The 23,351-nt window shown below is 59.4% G+C and overlaps 1 protein-coding gene across 1 annotated transcript in view; it reads left to right on the forward strand.

Moving 5' to 3' along the window:
* The window catches only part of SMOC2 (SPARC related modular calcium binding 2), a 121,510-nt gene that overhangs the window by 88,629 nt on the left and 9,530 nt on the right, over positions 1-23,351 (forward strand). Inside the window, exons 9-10 of the mRNA XM_039881788.1 lie at positions 2,873-2,955; positions 17,559-17,658. Coding sequence (XP_039737722.1) covers positions 2,873-2,955; positions 17,559-17,658 — 183 coding nt within the window. The remainder of the gene's footprint in view (positions 1-2,872; positions 2,956-17,558; positions 17,659-23,351) is intronic.

The raw sequence follows: 23,351 nt of genomic DNA on the forward strand, positions 1-23,351 counted from the left end.
ACGTGACAAGGACGAGTTCTTTGCGTGAGAGTCGAGGCGTTTTTGCAGCTTTTTGCTGTGCGAATTGATTTTTTACAGATTTATATAAAACGGTTTACAAATCTATCACAAGAACCTCTCAGATGTTATCAGAGTAACGACCGACGTCACCTCTGGTGCCTGGCACAAGCACCGTGACCCTTCCTAAATGACTTCCTCGAGTTTTCAAGTGCGACCAGCACTTCGGGGCGGAGCGCACGGGTGCACGCTCGCTCCGGGTGCGGGGGCTCGGCTCCCGCGTGGGGGGCTCGGCTCCCGCGTGGGGGGCTCGGTTCCCGGCGGTGGTGCGGGGCTTCCTCAGGACAGTCGGCCACGCCTGTCCACCGCCCGCTCCCCTAACCCGGCTCCGTGGGTTTACCTCTGCTTGGAAATTGGAAGAGCAGGATCGCGTTGAAGCTGGTCCTCGGTGGCCGACCTGTCCCTGTCCCAGGCACATGGTGCGCAGCCCGGCACCCAGCAGATGCCCAGAGAGGCGTTCAGGCCAGGGCCGCAGACGGGCGGGCCTCTGCGGGGCTGTCGCAGGTCAGTGTGTCTAACGGGCCTGCTCCGCGGGCGGCCGAGAGCGTGACTCTCCTCACGGCGGTGCTGTGGGACCTCGGCTTCAGTTCTCGCGTGCGTGGGTGCAGGGTGCTGATCTCAGGAGCGGGAGACTCGGTCACCCTGGCTTGTTTGCGTGTATTTAAGTTGGGACGTGGTCCCTGCTGGGGGGTGAACCGCTGCCTGGTGAGCCCTGAGCTGTCGAGACCGGAGCCCCTCGAACCGGCTCTGAAACGGTGCGATCTGCAACAGTGTGACCCCCACGGAGCCCTTAACCATTTTTACGTCACCACCGGCCAAGGGCGGGACTTCCCCCGCGCCTCCGTCCTGACGGCTCTGCCGGACTCTGCTTCCCGCCAGGGAGCTGAGCGTGTTTGTCCTTGTCCCTGCGCTGCCCGTGGAAAGCAGCGAGTCCCTCTTCTTGGAGCTTCAAGAACCGGCACTAAATCGAACCCAGAAGAAGAAGCCCCTTAGCATCTCGTATTTTCCTCATTCCGTCCCTGATCGTCGGTGATGTCAAGCATCTCCCGGGAACGGAGGACGTGGCCTCGAATGAGCAGACGCGCCCTCTGCGGGGGCTTCCTATCCTGCAGGCACGTCACAGGGCGAGCGCGGGGCGCTGTGCCCCGTGGTGGCAAGCAGAGTCCTCACGTTCAACCAGCCCACCGGCTCCGAGGACAAGGGACTCCCGATTATCCCGGCAGCTCCGGGGCGTGACTGTGGTTCCCCGTCCGTGTTCTCTGCTCTGCCTTCTTTGACTCGTAGTGGCTCATGCTGTGGCTCCCGACGGCTGTGGTTTCTGGAAGTGTCTGCAGCCATGACAGCATATTCTATGCCACTCTGACAGCCAGAAACGCGGTCCCCACCGCCCCTCGCCTCTCAGTGGACTTCGCCTCACTCTAACTGGCCAGAATGTCAGCCCCTGACCGAGTCGGCACTGGCCCATCATTCAGCACCTACGCCTGGGATGGGGCCACGCCCTTGGCACCCGTGGCCACACTGCCGCTACGTGTGACAAAGAGAGGCTTAGTTTAGCATAGAAGCGATGTAATCTCTCAAGAATTCTGGAAAGCATTCCACTCCGTCGTGCTCCCATTCACTTCTTGCTTGATAAACATCTGGACGCCCTCGGTGCTGTTCCAGGGGAGGGGACACGCAGGGGACGGGATGGAGCCTGCGCCTCGCAGAGCCTACGTTCCGATGGAAGGACACGGACAGCAGGACGCGAGCAGATAAACGGGATGAGTGAGCGCGTTGGCTAATGACATGATCTGGAAGGAAAACAGGAAATAGGGTCGGGGCATCGGGGGCGGGTGTGACTGGGCAGAATAACGAGGGGCTCCCAAGAGGCCAACGCCAGAGTCAAGTCCGGAGGAAGCTGGGGAGCATGTGGGTGGGTATCTGCGGAGGGCGGTCCAGACCCAGGGAGCGGAGCCGGGACCGAGCTCGGGGTGGCGCCAGGTGGGCTGTGTCATTAGGAAGCGTTCGGCCTATCACAGTGTGAGCCTTCCTGACAGGCGTGCACAGTGAGGGGCTGGACGAGCCTCGGCCAGAGGCACAGAGCTGGGGAAGCTCCGTTCGGCTGAAACGGTCTCCCTGGTCTTCGCTCTGACGTCCTCGCTCTGTTGCCTTTGTCCTTGGTCAGACTCCCCTCAGGGTCACACGCTGGCTGCAGAGATCCGGGTGTCTCGTCCAGTCGACGCAGTGCCCAGAAGACGCATGGCCCACCTCTCTCTTTCTTAGGGGCCAAAAAAACTTTTCCTAAAAGTCCGTTTAGCAGATTTAACTCATGGATTATTGGCTGGAATCGGATCGTGTGACCATGGCCCAATCCAACGCTGGCAAGAAAAATGGAATTGGTTTAAATGGATCTTTAGGGAGGCACAGAAGTTGGGAAATCCGTCAAAAGCGTCAGTTTCACGGGCCGTCTGACCAGCGAGGGCCCCTTCCCAGTCTCCCTCGCACTGCTCCTCCCGTGACTGGGTGGCGGCAAGTTCTCTGCGTTGCTAGCGAAATGCCTGCTGTTGCGTAAATGCCACTTTCTCGGGATCTGGAGTGAGCTGTGGCAGTGGCAGCTCCAAGGCGGGGAGGGACCAAGTCCAAGGCGTGACCTTCAGCCTGAGCCCGCGGTGAGCGTGCCCAGGTGTCCCGGTCACCGTGCAGAGGCAGGATACCCGCTGAGCAGCCTGAGCCCGCCGCCGCGTCTTGTCCCCGTGCCCCCTGTGTGAGCCAGCGGGTGATGGGGGAGCGCACCCCTCGGAGTCTTGACCCCATGGCTCTCCTTCCCTCCTCGTAGGTACGAGCAGCCGAAGTGCGACCACACCGCCAGGGCGCACCCGATCAAGGCGCGGGACCTGTACAAGGGCCGCCAGCTCCCAGGTAGGTGGCGGGGGCCGGGGCGGGGAGCGCCGTGTGCTCCTGCGGGTTTGGGAGGGGCGGGCGTTTCCGAGCTCCGCTGCCGTGTGTCTGGGCAGCGTCCTCGGAGCGGCAGCGAGAGCGAAGGCGGGCTCCGGCCCCTCCCCGGGGTCGGCGGTCAGCGGTCAGGCGCTGCCAGGGGCCCAAGGGGGCGCCCACGGAGGGGCCGTGCCCGGGTTCCACGCGTGCCGCAGGGTTGCAGGAGGCGCGTCTAAGGCCAGCACCTCAGAGGACACGTGGTGTCCCCGACTTGGGACACTGCCAGGTAGCCTCCCACCGAAGCGCCCTTGATCCGGCTCGAAGCAAAGCAGGCGCTCAAACGTCGGTTCCCGACATTCCTTCTGAATTTCTGGGCGAGAAGCTGCAGTTTAGGTTTCGAAAACACGAGTTCCATCTTCGTATCCAGCGAGTTCCGTAGCAAAGGTCTACGTCACGGTGCAGAGGCGGTGGGTTCGCCCTTAGGATTATTAGAAACATACTCAGCAGGCTGTGTGCGCCCTTCCCCGGAGCGTTGGCGACGCGCCAGGCACGGTCACTGGGCCACTCGGGCGGCTGAGACCACGGCCTCCGGGCACCGCCCCGAGATGAAAGGCCCGGGCAGTGCGCGGACGCACCCGCGGGCGGTTCCGCTGCCCGGTCCTCTGGCGAGGTCAAGGGGTGTGGAGAGCGCTGTCCACCTCGTGTGGCGGGTCTGGCGGCATCGGGGGGCGCGTCAGAGCCCCTCGCCGGTTTCTTTCATTTCGATCCTCTTCTTTCCCTTTAAATGTCTCCAAATTTTGTACATTCGGCCAAAGCCTCAGACCATGAAAATCGCCGTGCGGTGTCCTTAGTGCAGGGTGTGCGTTTGCTCCGGGTCTTGTACGGGGTCTGGGGAAATGCCCGTTCAGAACGGCTCTGTGGTCCTCATCCATCCTGTCATGCATCAGGAGGCTCTGAGCTCCGGGCGTAAAGGACGGAGGAGGCAGACCATCCACAGAGCAGCACGTCAGCCATTCGTTCGCGTTTTCCCACAGCCACGTGACAGCGTTCGGACTGAGAATGTGACGCAGAGGATGCGGAGCTGGCAGTGAGGGTCTGGGGACGGCGACCAGCCTCCCGCCGGGCGGAGATGGCCCAGCGGCCGCCCTGCGCTTTCTGAGCCAGCTCGGGGCCTCCGCTGTGTCCCAGCGCCGTGTCCACAGTGTTCTTTTTCGAGGCAGATTCACGGAATCTGTTGGTGGAGTTGTTTTCATCACGCCGTGTTCCGCTACGTGATTCATGAGTCAGGCTGCTTTCTGCATCGTGGTGGGGGGAGATGCAGACAGGGAGAGAGAGAGAGAGACAGGAAGAGGGAGGGAGGGAGAGAGCGTGGAAAAGGCGGGTCGTGAAGACGCAGATTCCTAGCTTGGCGCCTTTTGTGTATGGGGTGTCTCACCCTTAGAGGGAACTCGATTCTCGGCTGGCTGGCATGCTTCCCGGTGAGATCTCTTGGCCCCCCGTTATCCAGTGAGATCTCTTGCCTTAGAGTCAGGTTTTAACGCCAATGGACAGCATTTCATCTGAATACTGGGGATAATGAGCTGAGCGTGTGTTTGGGGCCTGGAAAGCCCTCAACGGACATTTGCTGTTCTTAGGTTGTCTTGATCTTGTCACATAAATGTCGAATGACCCATCCTTTGTCTCTAAGGGTCCAAGAGTCTTATTTATTTTTATTTTTTGGATAATATAACACTGCGTTATTTCTAAATAAAGCTGCATGTGGTTTTTGCACACATACATGCATGTAGCTCAGAACGTCTTGTTGGGACCTTGGTGGCTGGTGAAGGCACAGTGACCGAAGGCAGCTCCTCCTGTCCCCTGTTGTGGGGCGTCCCCGGCCCCCGTACACTGGACACCAGACTGGGCTCCTTGATCCAGTGACTGGGATGGTCATTTATCTCTTGGGGACATTGATCATTGATACTGAGAACGTGAAGTGTCACCGATGGCTCGTTTGGGTGTCAGGGGTGCCACTCAGAGTGAGGACATCTGAGCGCTTCAGGTCTCAGAGCATTGGGGGGAGGGGGGCACGGCCGACTCCGCCGCCGAGCTGCTGGGAGTGTGCTGCTCGTGACCACGAATCACTCTGATATTTCAGAGATAATTATCCTTATTAGGGAAAAACAAGTGGGTCTCGAAATAACTCCCGGACGGAGGCCGTTCTGGGCAGAGAGGAGAAAGCTATTTCCAAAACGGGGCAGCACAGGGGCTGGCGCTCCCGGGCTCACATGGGCTCACACGCCTCCCGGGGAAGGGGCCGCTTTGGCTTCCAGAGGTTCTTCCGCACTGCGACCAGCAAGGCTCCCATGTCCCAGGTCAGGCTGGGGCTGGTCCGACGTGCAGTTCGCTGGTTTGGGGGGTTTGGTGACTGGAAATATTTACCGGCGTCCTCTGTAGGGCAGCTGGCAGACGTCCCAGCTCACGCCAGTGGACAGTAAGTGGCCGTTTAAGCTTTAGGGGCCAGCACTTTGGCATGTGGACAGGAGGTCGGGCCCCGCCAGACGGGCCCGTGTTCAGTAAGTGGCCTTGCACGGCGTCTCGAGAGGAGGCGGAGACCAAGGAGGCGAGAGTTTTCAACAAAGGCGTCAAGCCGCGCCATCCCGCCCGCCCCCCAGGTGTCCTGTGGCTTCGTCCTGGCATCTCTTCGTCACCCCTTAGTCTCTGCGGCATTTTTCAGGGACACGTGGGTGTCAAGGCTGTTCCTTGACCAATTGGCTGAATGTGAGGGGAGCTTTCTACACGTGGGGTTCATCTAAAAGGGGGCCAACAGGCCTGAACTCGCGAAAGCCTTCATGCTGGGCGGACAGTAGTTCGAAGGCGGCGAGAAGCCGTCCGTCTCACTGCGCGTCAGGGCTCTGAGGAGCGAGCGCGGTCCGGGCCCCCCGCGCCCCGCCTGGCAGTTCTCCCCGTGTTTCTTGCTGGGCTCAGCCTCCGCCAGTCAAGTTCACAGACGGCCCGAAGTGGATTCCTGACCCGTCATCCGCCCCGGCCCCCGCGGCTGCTCAGAAAACAGAGTTGTCGCGTTCCCCGCCACCGGATGAAGTCGAAGCTGCGTGCCCTGCTGGAGGGGCCCGTGGCCGACCCACCCCCCCAACCGAGGGACTGGGGCTCGGCCTTAGTGAATTACTGGCTCCAAAAAGGAGCCACGTGCATCTCAGTCTGCGGGGGACGTAGCGAGGGGCCGTCTCCCACTCTGTCACACGAGCCCGGTGACGCCAGCACACTGACGCCTCGGCCCGTGTGGCCTCCGCTACTCTGAAAGTTACGAGCATTCAGAGAGTGAATTTAAATCTATATTAACCATGAAAACACATCTGCCAGACAAATTAGTAGTGTGAGCAATGCGTCAGAGGCAGTTTAAAGAGCTTAAGAGGACGTGCTGTTCTAAACACCATCAAATATGTTACGCTCGTCATTCAACGATTGTTATTCTGCGACAAATAATGCCTATCTCTTTATTAAAGCAGTTTGTTGAAAATAGTCTCTTTAAAAGTTTCCAAGTAATATATATACGTGGAGATGACGAATTTGCTTTTCACGGGCCTGTAACTCCCTTTTATTAATTCCGGCTTTCTTCATAGTTAGTCGGATCTGTCGAGACTCTCATAACGGAACAAAAGCTCCCACCACAGGTCGTTTAGGTAACTCGCTTCAGCAAGCGGCGCAGGGACAGCACCCCAGCCACCCGCGCGAGGCCCCCGCGTTTGCGGCCGGTCCCGCCTGGAGTCGGTGTCCCCGCGGGGCCCGTCCCGTGTCACGTGGCAGCGGCCGGGCTCCTGTCACGCTTTCTCCGCCTTCGCTCCTTCTGTGTCGACACCGAGCTCAGGTGCTGTGTCCCCACGGTTGTCACCAGAGCAGATGCGGTCTTCTCGGACAAGCGGTAGCCCCGAGCGGTCGGCGGTGACAGCCACCTGTCCTCGGCCCCAGCTGGCCGGGCCTCAATGCCCTGTTCGGTGCTTCTGATCTTTGCCTGGCTTTGGCCCTGCACCCAGGGGAGCTCGTGGGGCACCTCCAGTGTCCCCACTGTCCCCTTCCGAGTCAGCATGGAGTCCCTCTCATCCTCCTGGTTCTCCTGCTTTTAAGCCCAGATCCGGTCAGAACACGAACCTACGTGGCACCTCCTCCCCCTTAGCCTCTGCTCTAATAGCCCTTTCTTTATAACTTGGGGAGCAGGTGTGTCACACACCCACTGTGCAGGGGGCCAGTGCCAGTCGCTTTGGGGTGCAGAGTCACGTGAGACCCAGCCTTGGGCTGCAGAGTCATGTGACACCCAGCCCTCGGTCTCGGGGGCGACCCCGGCACTTTTACGGGCCCAGGACCGATGGGCTCAGCGAGCGACATTACGTGAGATTGGAGGCTCTGGGGACGCGGGGGCTGGTGCTCACTGGCATTTGGCCTCCCTGTCTGAGAACGTCACGGCGTCGCCCTTAAAACCTCTTCTCCAGTCATGGTGCCAGCGCCGGGAGCCTCTCACCCGTGCCCGTGTGGCACTACTCAGCTGGGGCTCGGCCATGGCGTGACCGAGCAGTGTGGGGAGGGACCGTGAGAAGCCACTTCTCCAGGCGAAATCCCAGGGAAGTCGAGGTAGGCGAACCCCGGTTGCCCAGACCGGACACTGTCTGGGTAGCGGGGTCATGGCTTCGAGAATGGGGGCGGGGCTGACCGAAAGGCACAGCCAGTGGCAGAAACTCAGTATAGTCTTTCCAATACCTTAATTGTTTGAGAAATTGGTTGGACAGACCGAGACCCCAGATACTTAAGGGTCAGTCGGGCTGCTCGGCACGCCCAGGTGACCCGTGGTGGGAGGCGATTTCCCAAAACCCGGCTCAGAGTGAAAAGCAGGAGACCGTGCAAACTTCTAGAATGATTTCCCTGGCAGGACGGTTCCATTTTTTTCCTTAGCTTGCTTTTGACTTGTCAGATCCAGAACCATTTTCCAGAGGAATCAGTGGTTTTCCCCTGGGGTGGGGAAAGAGGCCGAGGCGCCCGCGCTCGGGCTGCTCACCTGCTGTGGCCGCTCCCGCGCCGGGCCGCACCGCGGCAGACTGACTTCCAGCAGCTTTCGGTTCTCCCGTTTACTGCTCCTTCCTCTGCGCTTCTACTTATTAAATTAGTTAACGCATTTAAAAGCGCAAGCCCCACCCGGAGCAGAAGCGGGGGCACCGGCCCTGCTCACGCTCAGACGCCGCGGACCTGGCCCATGGGAGACGCTGCTGTCGGCGCCGCTCGCGTCCACGAAGTGTTCCATTTCTGATTTTTTAAAGCTCCTGAGAAACGTGCGTTGTCTGTCATGAAACAGCCTCTTTGGAGCCCCTTTTGATACGCTCTAAAAAGCTGAAGCCAGTGTTCTGTTTAACGCTTCACGGTGTCAAATTGCAGCCCACCCATGACCTTTCAGATGGACGAAATTGCTAATTCAAATGCAACCGAGCGGGCGTTTCGTCTTCGTAATGTCTCTGGTGGAGAAACCTCTTTTAAGTAGTGGAAGGAACACAGTGGGTGAGAGACAGACAGGGAGTCGCCCGTGTGCCCAGCGCCCTGTAAGCCCCCTTTCCTGGCCTTCTGTTGGCTTTACTGTTCTGAGCCCGTCTGGCACGGCCCGTCACCCAGAGTGAGCCGGCCCTAGGGTCCGCGTCCACGTGATTTCTGTTCAGCACATGACGCCTAGCTGCACAGAGGTGACACGCGGGCGGGTGGGGCGCTAGCGCGCAGTGGGGCCGCAGCCGCAGCCAGGTCCTCCTGCCGTCAGCCCCATGGAGCCCTTTCCAGGGAGCGACGCTGGCTGTCGTCAGCCCCCTGCTGTTCAGACCGGGCCCTGCTTTTTCGTCCCAGCGCCTTCCTCCTTCCCGTTGGCTGCATCTTTGTGGCTCCATCTTCGCCGAGTGTGCATTTTGCATATTAACCTTTCTCTACCGATGTTCAACCCTTATCTTTTCTCTATGTTGATTTTATCGTCATTTAGTTCAGTTTAGTGACACGGTGCGCGCACTGCGGCAAGCTGCCTGACGCCTTCCTGGAGTTAGGTGAGTAAATAAGTGCACACGTAAATACTCAGAACCGCAAATCACCGGGGGCCTGCGCTGTCCTGGCAAAGCTCCGACCTTTCCCTGCTGACCTCACTGCGTTTTGGAGGAGCGAAGACGCGAAGGGTCGGGATCACCACAAGGTTATGCGGAGGAGAGTTTCGCCCAGAGGAAGTTGGTTGTATTCATTTGTGGGCAGAACATTGAGAGGAAGACATTCCATTTTAGAGGCAAAACAACTGGAAAGCACAGAATGCAGCGAAGCCGACGGCGGCTCAGCGCGGTCGAGCCCAAGCAGGAGCTGGGTGTAACGTCTTCCCGCTGAGGCGGCTGATGGCTCTGTGAGGCCTCGTTTCACAAAGGCCTGCAGCTCTTCAGCCTGGGCCGGGCCGAGGGCCGCGCCGTGCGAGGCCACGTGGCTGTAACTAGCCGGCCACCTGAGCGTGTGCCGCACGGCCATGGGGTGAGCGTGCAAGGGGCCCCTTCGGGCGGCGTCGCCGTCATATGGAGGAAACAATGGGATTACAAAGTTCTTGGAAAAAAAACAGCAAAATCCAGTTGCCACGTGGGGAGAAACGTGAGCCATTCTGTGGCTACCTTCCAAATAAAACCGCCGGAGAAAAGATTTCTGCCTTAGATTAATGCAACTCGAAAAAAGTAAGTAAACACCGAAGCACCGAGTGAAGCATGTCGTTCGAGTGGAGCCGGGTTCCTGCTTCTGACGTCGGCAGCGCTCCGTGACGGTCTGTTTGAAGGGTCTGCGGGGCGGGCCCGTGGGCAGCCAGAGGAGGCGGCACCCCCGCTTCAGTGCTAGGAAGCCGAGCGTGTGGTTCAGAGAGCCAGTCTGGGTCTGAGCACGGAAGCCAGTGGCGCGCGTCATAGAAGGGACTGACTGACCGGTGCTGAGTTCCTCCTAGGGGCCCTCCCTTCCCCGCCCCCGTTTGTGTGTCCAGGAGGGTTTCTGGAATGTTCTCGGACGAGTGACAGCTGCTGTGGCGTGCCGCGTGGCTGACGCTCGCCGGTGGGGCCTGCCTCAGCGTCCCCATCGGAGGAGGTGTTCGCCCAGAGCATTCCCTTCCGCGAGGCCGTCCTCGGTGGACCGTCACAGGGCTGCCCGACCTTGGACAGCTGAGCGGTGGGCGGGAGTCAGGCCCCTGGCTGGGGGCGGTTGGCCAGGGCCCAGGAGAGGAACCGGATGGAGGCTTCCGCCCTTGGCCTTGGCCATGGAGCTCTGGTTTCTGAGGATTTAATCAAATCGGCGTTTTGTTATCAGGGAAACTTTAATGCAGCTGGGGCTATGACTCACTCGGCCAGGGCGCCCACTGAAGCACTGCTGTGGCTGGGGCCCCCTTGTGTGTCTGGCAGGCCCCGGGCTACAGCTCTGGGGTTGTCCAGGAGGTGGGACCATTGCGCCCACCTTGCCCTAAGTGGCCCGCGGCTGAGCGGCCACTGGCCGTGCAGAGACCCACGGTGGGGTGGCGGCGGCCAAACCAGGGCCACGAGCTGTGTCTCAAAGTGTCTGATGTTTTAAGGCCGCGACTCTGTTTAACAGCATGTCCAGCGTCGGTCACGGCCTCAGTCTGACGCACTTTCCAAAGCCCTGATGCAGTGCAGGTGTATGCAGAGATGGTGACACACGTCGCTGACCCCAGATCACGTGCCCTTTCAGAACTCAGTCCTTTGCCGAAACGGGCGGCGGCTTGACGGGGCCCATGGCGGGGACTGTTCCATGAGGACACATGTGCGTTTTCTGCTTCGGGCCGGCGTCCGGGTGCACCAGGCGGCCACAGTGTCTCGCTCATCTCCAGCTCAGGGCTCCGCTTCCTGCGACGGCCCCTCTTTGTCAAAGACTCGTGGGGTAGAAAGATCCCACACAGACCTAGCCTGGCCAGATTCCTAAACTCGACAAAAGCTGTCCTGGGGACCCGCGCGTGTGTGTGGAGGGTGACCCAGGAGCCTCTGGGGCTGGGCTTGGGGCTGGCAGCCGTGAGGTGGCGCGTGCCCGTGGGAGTCTGGAGGACAGACAGGCCTCAGGACCACCGAACCAGGCAGAGAGTTCCTGGGAAAAACAGGCTTTGGGCTGATTTATGAAGAACAGAAAAGACACGAGCAGAATATTCCAGACGGGCAGACACCTCGGGCAGAAAAGCAGAGGTAAGAACGAAGCAATGAATAAACTCAAGGACTTTGCTCTGGTTTGACGAAACAGATGGCACCTGGTTCCTTTCCCTGTGACGGGGCTCAGCCGTGCAGGCCCCTCCTTCAAGGACCAAGGCGAAGGTCCTGCTGCCCACAGAAGGAAACATGCCAGGGGCGCTGCCGGGGGGCCAACCCCTCGTCTGCGAGAACTTGGGTCCCTGTCACCTCAGCCATCGGAGCGTTTGCCTCAGGTCCTGGGGGTGGTCACAGCCCATCAAGGACTCTTCTCTGCTCCCGCTGTGGTCCATGCTCTGCAGTCTCCAACCTTCAGGCACCAGGGACCGGTGCTCCTATGAGCATCTGCTGCCTGATGACCCGAGATGGAGCCAAGCGGCGATTCCGGTGCTGGGGGCGGCTGCAGATACAGATGACACTGTGCTCGCTCCCTGCCCCTCACCTCCTGCTGTGCGGCCCGGTTCCCGACAGGACACGGATGGGTACCGGTGCCCGGCCCGGGGGTGATAAATAATCAGAGGCATGCTGCAGAGGGTTCAGGAGACAGTCGTCTCTGGGGCCGAGGTGACGTGCACCAGGCACGGTGCCGACGCGGAGCGGACGGGAACGAAGCTGACACCCATATGCCGGTGTGACGGGGTGCAGGGGCACAGACTCCCCATTCCTTCCGCCTGCCCGGACTCGTTCTTTCAGAGCCTCCTTGGCCCCCGGAGTGGGGATCTGCCCTCCCGGTCAGCATTTTCACTTTAGAAGCTTTATTTTCATCAGGGTTTTGTGTGTGTGTGTGTGTGTGTGTTTTTTAACCTTACTTTGGAGGCAGTTGCCTTGTAAGTGCATCATGGAAAGGGGGTCCTGAACACAGTGCCCGCCCGTAGAGAGCCCGCTGGCTTAACGGAGCTTTGCTGGTTTGTCGTGGGGACTTCAGATCGCTCCAGGAGGTACATAAAGCAAACATGAACATTTCCTCTCTCCTTAATTTATATCCTTCTAATTGAAAGCACTTTCACATAAATGGAAATTTGGCAACAGACCAGTGGGTGTGGAAAGCCCATTGTGGGCGAGGAGGAGGCCTCAGCACGTGGGGGAGGGGCGCGGTATCCTCGGGCAGCTGGGTGACACACGCGCTCAGTCCCCACGGGACCCGCCACCCGCCGGCCGGTGCCTGAGTCCCCTGCCGGGTATCAGGTCCGCTGTTTGGCGGAGGGCAAGCTCGCGTGGGTGGGTGACGCCGACCAGGTCGTCACAGCCCGGTGCGCTCTGGCCACGTACAACAATACTTTTGTCCCAGAACCTGCTTCTTAAAGCGAGATTCCCTGTCGCGTGTGTCGTATGCGGAGAGGTCGGCAGTGTGCCCGCCTTCCCCCCACAGGCCTGTTGGCTGTGCTTTCCATGCTGAAGTCATGGTGCGACCAGCCCGCCACGTAGCTGGCCACCGCTTTGGGCGGGCTGTGAGCTTAGGGCACCCGGCCGTAGTTCAGGAACCCGAAAGCAGTGCGGGTGTCCCAGTACAAAGTGGCACGCACTGGCGAAACCACTGGGGGGGCTCGAGTGACCGAAGTGGTGGGCTGCAGCCCAGCTCTGCCTGTCCAGGCACATCTGTGTCACTCGTTTTCAAATCAAGGACCCTCGGTCCTGCTGCCCCCTGCTCCTGACACAGCTGCCCCTCACCCCGGAGCCGTGAGAGGACGCGGGGTCTGGTCACCGCAATTCCTGGCGAAGGCGCGTCCCACGCCCCATGCCTTCTGAATGTCCCCGGACTTGGAGCCACGCAGTCATGCCCCTAGGCGCCAGGCGGGTCACAGAGGCAGGTTTTCACGTGTGGTCCTTCCGGCCGGAGCGGGGCGTGGCGTCTCGCACATGGCGTTGGCGCTCACGCGTCGCGGGCAGAGGTGAGAGTGTGTGAAGCACCCGGACACGGCACGAGGGACGCGTGAGGGCAGCGTCCAGGGCGGGACAGGCGAGGGCCCCTCAAGCCCGGCGGCTCCACCTCGTCCAGGGAACCAGGCGCCTCTCGGTGGCCGGACACGGCGAGTGCTTTTGCCCCAGTGTCCCCCGTCCGCTCGCTGGGCCTGGAAGCGGGGCGTCGGGTGTATGAGGCCGCTGACACCCTGGGCCTTGCCAGCCGGTCGAGCTGCCGGCTCGGCGACTCGCTCTGCCTGAGGCAGTTGCGTGCGCCCTTCACCTTGCACGGTGGCGACCCGGCACGGACGAGCGGCCTGCGTGTGTAGAGCATCCGCGCTGCTTAGAGCGCGTCGGAACCGCGCGCGGCTGAGCTGCGGAGCGTTCGACAGGCGTTTGCTCACCGGGACACGCCAGCTTTCTGCCTCCTGGGGCCTGGGCCACAACTTTAAAAAAGTGAGTGTCATCGAGTCGGGAGGTGACGGTGCTTTCCTTGTGGCTTTGTTTGTGGCTGTGAGCTCGGCTCTCGCGGTGGGCAGAGGGGGGAGCCGCCTGAGGGTCCCGGAGCGGGGTTCCGGGACGAGGGGCATCGAGAACCCTGGGCTCCCAGAGGCCGATGCAGAGCCAGTGACAAAGATGGCGGGTTTCTCTCAGGAGGGGCACACTGGAATTAGGCCACGTGGGCCGCCCGTGGCCCTCCCCTGCGGGACAGCGGGAAGGGGCCGGGGAGGGCTGGGCAGGTGGGCGAGCGTGCAGGCTGGACACGCTGCTCGGCCCCGCGTAAGGATGGCTGCTACGTTGGACGTGTCGTTTCCTTCTGAATCAAAGAATTTAGATTTTATGCAGAGACTTGAAGTGATGTGAGGGCAAAGCAAACTTTCCTGACAGAGACGCTGATTCCCGTGCGGTTCCGTTCACGTCTGTACTCGGCGTGAGCCCTGGCTTCATGCAAAAGCGGACGGAGGAACATTGATGAAACAGACCCGAGGACCCCAGGGGCTGGGCTTCTTCGCCCTAGAAAGGTTTCAGAGGGTTTAAGTTTTCAATACAGAGAATTCTTTGTTTGGATTCGGCCATCGTTTCTCATCTCATTCATCAAATTGTCGACCGAGTCTGCCATTTTTGGCTCTGGGTGGCTTGTCTCGATGTAGAGAGAAAAATGAGGACACGGTGCTGCAGTCACTTCCAGGCTGTGGCCAGACCCTTACCCGCTGTAGGACCCACCTCCGCGAGTGGCCCAGCTCTGCCAAGTACGTTTAAAGTTAGGAATCGCTTTTAAGATGCAGAGGTGCTGGCAAGTGTCCAGACCGAGCCCGGTGTTCCGGTCGGCTGAGCAGAGTCTGTCGGGCGGGTCGCTGGCTCCGTGGCCTGGGGTGCTCTCTTGAAGGTGGAGTGACTCTACCTCTTGTCCCTCTTTTCTGTCCCCTGCCACATCATAAGATGGCAGAGATGCCAGAGGCGGCCCGGCCCCCTGGTAGGACCGCTGGAAACCTGGGGGCACGGCCCTCATTAGCGGGGGGCCCTCCCTCCCAGGGCCACTTCTACGAGCAGCATGGCTCCTGTGTCCTCCCGACGCCACCCCATGCTGCCCCTGTGCTCCTTCTCTGACTCTGACCTTTCGAATTCGGCAAAGATTGGCGAGCCCAGCACGCAAGCATGTGACCCCCATGGCGGGGGGCGGGCGGTTTGAGGACGTCTCGGCTCGTGTCTGTGTCCGCCGTCAACATTCACCCCCTTTTTTCTGCTAGATGGTTGCGTTAATCTGTGAACATGAGCATCGGAGCGATTTTATTTCTTGTTTTTGTAAGCGATCAGCAACACGGGTGGGTCGCCGTCTGACGCCCCATTTCCCCTCCCTACCCGCATGAGAAGGGTCTGCACCCAGGAGACGAGCACCCTTCGCTGGTCACGTGTGGACTGCAACTTCCTCACAGTCTGCGCGGACGGTTTTCAAGGAAATCTAACAGGGCGCGAATCTGTCACTCACATCCCAGGGACAGATGGCGTCGAGCGAGCATCTACCGCTGAGCCGTGGGCTTGACTTTGCCAGATTTGTAAGCAAATGGTTGCCGCGATTCCACTCTGACTTTGCGAAGGACAGTCTGGCCCCTCTCTGCAAACGCTGCCGGGCGGAGCGGCCTTCGGACGGGCCGCGCCTGCGCAGTGGGGCCAGCGTGGCCGTGGGGACGGGCCGCGCCTGCGCAGTGAGACCGGCGTGGCCGTGGGGACGGGCCGCACCTGCGCAGTGGGACCGGCGTGGCCGTGGGACGGGCCACGCCTGCGCAGTGGGACCGGCGTGGCCGTGGGACGGGCCGCGCCTGCGCAGTGGGACCGGCGTGCTCGGCTGCTCGCCCTTCGCCGGGGGCCAGGCCGTGGCTTTCAAGCATTTGGAAAGCTGGTCTGTCTCGTGCTGCAAGTTTGATGTCCCTCCCCTTCTGTCGTTTCTCATGCGATGAAAATGGCCTTCTTAGTAAGGAACTCCCTGATTTTTCTTCTGATTTGCTCTCATTTCACAGTTTTATTTGTCTCGTTTTCTTAGAAATAGCTTTGCGCTACGAGCACCCGTGACGAGTGACAGGCGTTACGCCAGGCTGACTGAGGCCGGGGGGTCGCATCCCCGCCAGGAAGGGGGTCCTCGTGGGAGCGCTCGTGCGGCGGCCGCGTGAGCTCCGGCGAGACGCTCAGGTAGAGGCCGAGGTCGGCTCTGCTCCTCCGACCGCTCGGGGCCTCCGCTCAAGTCCGATCGACCTTCGACTCCGAATGCGCCCCCCGCCCAGTGTCTTTGCGAATAAAAACGGAACGCGATCTCTTTTCGGACTGAAGCGCCTCCCAGCCGCGAGAAGCGCACTCCTTAGCAGGGTCTGCGCGTTTCGGTCTGTAATCTGTACCACGGTACCGAATGCTTGAGCGGGCGTGACACCCTGTTCCTGTCTCTCGCTTTAGAAGTGAACTAAACTCTCCGTATTGGCGCCTTTGGGCATTAAGGGCGCGGAAGCTTTGACGCGCCCTTCGCCTTACGTGTCGTGCTGAGCAGATCTTGTTTCTAATGGAGACTCATGTGCTGCTTCCCCATCGACGTCACGCGCAGCACGCGCAGGGCCAGCGCCAGGGTTTCTGTTCGGTTCCGAGAACGACTAGGCTGGGTCTTCCCGGACGCGTTTTCCTCCGTCGATACCGCGTCCCCCCTTGGGTGTCTCGAGAACGGGGGACTGCTGTTGCCAGGGTGGTTCCTAGGTGGTAGGGGCTGACATCGTGCCCGTCCCCAGGACGTACCCGCTGGCTGGCGCCTGCCATCACCGGGAGACGTCCTCCTGAGTCAGCCCGCCATGTGGGGCTCCCCGCCGCGGGCTGGGTGGGGTGCCCCGGGCCTGCGGGGGTCTCCCACTTCCTCCCGGAGGCCAGGCGTGCTGCTCGGCGGAACCGCCCTGCCCTGACAGAGGCCGCTGTCCTCTCGCTGAGCCCAAGCACGGGGCCACGGCGAGTCCCCGAGCGCCCTGCCCAGGTCTTCCCTTCTTCCTGAGGGAAGAGTCTGTGTGATAATTCGTTTATCTAGGGAAGCGACGTTCCGCCAGTGGCTGCAGGCTCCCCCGTCAACCGTGACCTGCTCTGTCAGGGATGACACGGCTGTCCCCACGCAGCCACACCCGTGCCCGCGAGGGTCCGCGTCTGTTTCAAGGTGTGCGCCTTTAGTGGAGTGGAAACCGGCGTGAGCGGACCCCGCTCAGGCAGCCGGCGTGTCCTTGGGCAATAAAAACGGAACTCAAATGCCAAAAGGAATTTTATGGTGACTGGAGAGTCCTGTGCTGTGTAAACGTGCTGGCCCCGAGGGACTTCACTGCTGCAGCACGGCACCGCCACACACTCCCACGAGGCCACCTCGCCGCCTCTCCGGAAAAGATCGCCCAGCACTGTGCCCCGCACCTGGTCATCCGAACGACGCGGGGCGGCGAGGGGTCCAGAGAACCTTCCCGGGTGTGAGCGAGAGGCAAGGGGGCTGGAGGCTGAGTGGGGCCATGTGGCCGGAGGACCCCGCGGGACGTATGCTTCGTGCACACTCGACGCCTCGTTGACCCTGTGCCGTCGGTGGACACAGGCTCACCCAGATAGCACTCCAGCTTTCCACTCAGTGTCATCCTGCGGCCGGGTGACCTTGGGGGGTTACACCGTGTGCCTCGCCTGTAACCTGGGAGAGTGACACCAGCTACCTGGGGCTGCAGTCTGAGGACCGATGAGGTGACGGTGCGGTGGCTCTCAGGTCTCAATAAGTGTCAGATGTTGCCGCTGACAGACTGTAGTTTGAAGTGTGTCTGTCAGTGTCCCGCAAACGAGCGTTCAAATGAGCTCCCTCCCCGGAGACACCTCAACTAGTTTCCAAATAGTAAGGATACTTTTCTCTTTATTACGGAGAAGAATCTGTTGTACTCTGTGAGTTCCGTGACTTGTAAAAAGAAACCCACGCTTTGTTTTTTTCAGGTTGTCCAGGTGCCAAAAAGAATGAGTTTCTAACAAGCGTCCTGGATGCGCTGTCCACCGACATGGTCCACGCCGTCTCCGACCCCTCTGCCCCCGGCAGGTAAGCTGCGTTCGACCCTGAACAGGGAGCTGGGAGGAAGCCCAGGGTCCACTGGAGAAAACCCGAGACGCCTGAAGCCAGAGGCCGGCGGCTGGACACGAGTCCCGGTCCGCTGCCGGGGTGCGCGGACCGGCCCGAGCAGGGAGGAGGGAAACACGGGGCTCAGACCTCGTCGCCACGAGTCCCGGGCTTGCTTCATCGGCTTCACTGACTGTCCGTGAATTCTTTCTTGTGACGTTGACAGGATCCTGGTCACCTGTCCGGTGACAGGCTCATACAGGAAAGGGGCCTCTCCCCGGCAGGAGGTGCTCTGCGGGGGTGGGGGTGGGGGCGCTGTGATTAGCAGGGCTTCGTCATGCGGTTACACCCCTCAGGGCTTCATGCCAACGGAGAGGCCGGAACACGGGTCCCATGGTTCCAGCAGGCGGCCATGGGGGGCGAGGGGAAGGGACAGCCCTGGTCCACATGGCGTCATGCTGTGGAACTGCATTTAGAGCTGGTGACCAGATTGCAAACGCCATGTAGTGAAACGTCCGATTTAAAGTTCTCGGAATAGAACTTGGTGTCTGTTCTGGGAAGATGCGCATAACGAAATTTGCCATCTTGGCTCAGCGTTCCCACGGCTCGGCGTCCACGCTCCGGCTTCGGGAACGGGGCGTGTCTCTCTGAGCGTGGGAGGCACTCCGAGCCCTTCGCTCCTGATGGACGTGTCCCTGTCCTGAGGGGCTTCTGTCGCCAGGCGCCAGCATGAGGGCGGCTCATGGCCTTGCAAGGTTGTGACGGTCCAAACCAGGGACCCCTGAGATTCGGCAGGATCTTGCCTTTTTGTTTAAGGAACTCTTTCTGGTGGAGAGTCTCCTTATCTTCATTTCCTGGGAGCACTGGCCGTCCTCACCTCCTGCCCCTGAGCGCTTGATGGTGTCCCCTCTTCCGGACGCTAAGTGTTCTGATTGCCTTCACTGAAAGGTCCTCCTTTCTCTCTCTTTGCTGGAGAGTAAGATTCGAGAAGAAAAAAAAAGTCTTGTTAATGGAAGTTGTTACAATTGGGTAGTAAATTAAACTGGAAAAAAAACAAAAGGAAATCGCCTAAATTTCAGACTGATAACTTACGTTCCTGGAGAGATGGCTCTCCCCGGAAAGCCGAAACGAAAGCGGGGAGCCAGTCTCTGTGTGAGAGGGTCCCCTGAGAGTGTGCGAGCACCAGCAGCGTCTGGGCCCGACAGTCGTGACCCTGGGTCGACGTCCCTCTCCTCCCCAGCGAGCTCAGGCTTCCCCCGGCCAGCCGAGCGTGGGGGCCAGCGGCCACGAGGGGAGGGCGGTGGACGCCCCACGACTCCATCCCTCACCTTCCACTCAGCGACAAGGCCCGTGTTAACGTTTGCGACAGTTTCAAATCCACACCTTCTAGAAGAGGTGTTGTTTATTTATATTTCAACATGTAGAATTTTTTTAATCCACGGGAAAGCATCCAGTTGTCACTTAAAGACGCATTTTTATTTGTGTCTCTCGGTGTACCTGACCCAAGCAATGTGCCGATGAACCGCATGTAAACGGGGAGAGGACCTCACAGTTACAGTGTCTCGTAGGCTGGCCTCGAGCTGGCCTCGAGCCGGCCTGCCAGCCCCTGGGAGCACAGAACTGAGATGAGGCTGCTTTTGTCCTCGTGAACTTGGCCAACGCCAAGTGCACATTTGGCACATACAAATTCGCTGTGCCATTTGCAGTTTTGATCCCGACTTGAAAAATTGTTGCTAAATCTCTTTCTCTCAATTAGTTTAAAGTAAGTTATATCGAACGGCAGACCCAGGCCGGCCGAGACACCAGGGCTGTGGCAGTGACAAGGGGACCCACGAGAGACCTTCCGCGGGCGGGCGGGGCGCGGAGGGGCTGTGCGGGGTGCGGAGGGGCGCATGCGGCCGCGGCCCGACGTGTGCGCTGTGTGTGTGCCCCAGGCTTTCTGAACCCGACCCCAGCCACACGCTGGAGGAGAGAGTGGTCCACTGGTACTTCAAGCTGCTTGATAAAAACTCCAGTGGGGACATCGGCAAGAAGGAGATCAAGCCCTTCAAGAGGTTCCTTCGGAAAAAGTCCAAACCCAAGAAGGGTGAAGCGTCGACGACCTACTGCACGCTTAACTACAAGTCCTCTCTTGTGCACGAGCTGATGGGCTGCCTGGGGTTATGACGGAGGAGGAGGGCAGAGGGCAGCGCGCCGCTGCTTTACACACACAGTATGTCTCACCACCCCGCCTCGACACACAGGTGCCCGCCTCCTCGCCTGCCCCTGACCCCGGCAGCACGGGCCTTCTCCGTCTTGTCCTCATGATCTGGGGGGCAGGGAAACTGCAGGACCCTGTTGGGTGGCGGGTTGTCTGTCCATGAGGCGACGCTCAACCCGCAGCAGCCCGGCCAGAAGGGGGTGACTGCAGACGCGCCCGCGCTGTGCCAGCTGGGCCGGGGCGCGGGTCTGGGACTGGCAGCAATGACTGGACGCCCGCGCAGGGTCTTCCAGCCTGGTGTTCCACGGGGGGGAGCTGGGGGACCGCCCCGCGCCCACACCCGCCGTCTCCCTGGTGGCAAACACGGCGTCGCCGTCTGGCCAGCAGCCGAGCGTGTCGTGTTCTGTGGGCCTCGCCTCACTGACCAGCCCTTACAGGAAGGGAGAACGCCCCCAGACGTCCCCAGCAAGGTCGTACGGGACAGGCCGCCTGGGCTCGGCCCGCATGGTGTCCCCTCCGCAGACACCGGGCCACGGGCGGGTTCGCAGGGGGCCCTCCCGCCACCGTTTCCTCCGTCATTCCACCGGCAACGTGGCGCCACATGAGGGGAAGGAAGCCCGCGTGAGACTAGACCGGGAGCACCGTGTGTCGCGGGCTTCGCGGCCCTCACGTGTGTGCCACGCCCGGGGACACGGGCCGTGCCGCCGACCCAGGCCGCCGGCTCTGGGAAGCCACGGGGTGCCAGCTGCCTTGTTTGCATCTGTGCCCGGACTTGTCACTCAGCATCGTCCAGCTGAGTTCGTTGCAGGCTGGTCCGAGTAACGGGAACGTTTCTCGCCGGTTTCTGGTGAGACGTTCATTCTGGAAACACTCGGCTTCTTTGACGATGTCCGTGTGGGGTCCCTGCCGCTTCCCGCGTTTCCGGTCACCCTGGAAATGGCTGGAGACTGATGGCGAACACACGGGCGGCCCCCACTGTGCTCGGCACATGGGACGGTGACACCGTGCCGGCAGCAGGGCGCTTTCGCCTTTGCCCTGCGCGCGGCCTGGCCCTGCGCCCTCGGCTCGGGGTCCGACTCGGAATCCCCTAGCCGGGGACACTTTCCAAGTGGTGACACAGGCGTGCCGAGGGAAAGGGGACAGGAAATGACGCCGGGCCTGTGCCATCCGTCCACACCTTGAGCTGGGAGGTGACGTGGAGTTCTGGAAGCGCAGAGGAAGTGCTCTGTCACCGTGCATCCCGATAGCCCGAGTAGGACGTCACCGGCCGTGTGCTGTGCTGCATCTCGAGGCCCTGGCCGGGTACCCGGGGCCGTGGGAGCTGCGCCTGTGCTCCGGGACGGGGGACGGCACCGAGGAGTAGTCGTCCACACGCGGGAGCAGGGGCCCAGGCCACACGTTGGCGGGTGAGGTAGAGGCCCTGGGGTCAGGCACATCCCCTCAGCCCCAGTGGCCTCACCCCGAAGGTGCCCGAGGGTGTCTTCGCACCCTCTGAGGGCCGCAGGGAGGTGACCGCGTGCAGCCGTCACCCGATACTGTCAGCACTTACTGGCTGTTAATTGGCAGCAGATGATGAGTGACCTTCTCTGGGTCCCTGGGGATGCCGGGCCCGTCTGGGTTTTATTCTCGTATGAGCAATGAGAAGCTCGCGTGTGACCTGCCACCCTAGGATGAGCTAGAATCTGCTAAAAGTGGCCTTGCCGTCAAGCGCGAGCCCTCAGCATTGGAGACATGAGTCCGATTTCAGCGCCTTCATCGTCCCCGCGGAATCCCGCTGAGTCTTCCTACCTTTACCTGTTTCGTTCTCGGTTTGTTTCCCTGCCCCGTGTAACTGCGTAATTAGAATTAGTGCAAAGTAGGAAAAACCCGAATATCAGGAGAGGATCAGTTGGGATTCTCTGAATACCCGGACTGTCACCAGTTTCTTTTATTTTCTTTACGTTTGCTTATGACTTTACGTACATTTTTTTTTAATTTTAAAAACATGAGAAATCAAATAAAAGACATAAATAGCACGTGACCCTTTTATTCTCAGACACGATCAGACCGAGGTCCGTACCGATCGACACTAATTTCTGTGTGTACATCCGCACATCTGTGCGCTGTGAGTTTTGCTACGAAATGGGACCACACGCACACTTTCCGACTACATTTATTTTAAGCAATTACACAAGATTTTGCATTTAATTTATTGCAACTAAGACATGTGATTGGAAATTTTGATCTAAATTTGGACTGTTAAAAATACAAAAAAGAAACAATATCTGAAAACTATCAAGAAATGGTAAAACCAAAAATATTTCTTAAGAATCCAGAAAAAAAAAATCACAAACGATTACATCATGCCCTCATGATTCTCCAAAGTGGCCATTACACAGAAACTCAGCAATTAGGAAATACCCATTTTTGACCAAATTATCCTTTTTAACCAAATTGCCATGATAGCTCCAGCAGACTGCCCTACGTCCCAAGCATCGTTTGCCAGGTGACTTGGAAACAGTCGGCACCATCTGATACCGATGGCGTCAGCCCCCGACTGTCCCTGAGCGCTGAGCGAGGCGCTGTGTGGCGTCCTCCTCACTCTGTACGCTCGACTGACGGGCCGTTGCTGCGTGTTAATGTTGACCAATTACGTTCTGTTCCGTTGAAAATAATCAGGAGCGGTTTGTTATGTTCTTGCCCTTCAGATACTTTACATAGTGATGTCCCCGCCATACCTAGAATGCGCTCGCCTACCAGGTGTCAGTCACGAAGTTCGTTTTCTTTTCACGATATTGCAAGGTTTTCTTTTTCGTCCTGACACTTAAGATGGTACTTTTCCTTACTGTAACTTGCCTTTAATCTATAGCTATCTCCTGTTACCAGGGAGACTGATGTCGGCAGTAAAAGAACCAAGATAAAACTGGCAATTGTCGCCTAGCCAGACTGGCTGAGAATGGATTAGAAGCATCACTAGTATTCTTTAAATTTGCACCAATGGCCCCAAAGTCTACTTTTTCAGTAAAGTAGTCATTTCTGGCAAAGTCAAGTCAAGAGTGGCTGCAATTACCCCGATGCTTGAATCATTCAAACCTACCATTGAAACAAGCAGTCCATGTATCTACTATTTATTTGATATTTTTGCAACGTTCTTAGTACATCTGTGTTTCAACGTTTCATGTTATTCTGTTTGCTTTAATTCAGCAAGAGAATCGGGTTCGAAAATAGTGATCTTGCTCTTAGCATTATTTTAGATACTGAGCGTAGACAGAAATCAACAATCAGTCCAGACATTTGGGGTGAAAAGTGCTACCCCATGTCTGTCGATTCATTCGAAAGCTATTTGTTGATGGCTCCCTGGTCCCAGCACTGGCAAACGGCAGTAAATAAAGCAGACCAAGGTCCTCCTCCCTCAGAGCTTACCTTTCAGTGTGGAGGCGAGAAATCAGGTAAATCAGAACAAACAATTCGCAGCATGGTGGGTGGTGCGTGGGAA

This window comes from Pteropus medius, unplaced genomic scaffold (genome assembly GCF_902729225.1).
Source record: "Pteropus medius unplaced genomic scaffold, Ma_sr-lr_union100, whole genome shotgun sequence".
Classification (NCBI taxonomy): Eukaryota; Metazoa; Chordata; class Mammalia; order Chiroptera; family Pteropodidae; genus Pteropus; species Pteropus medius.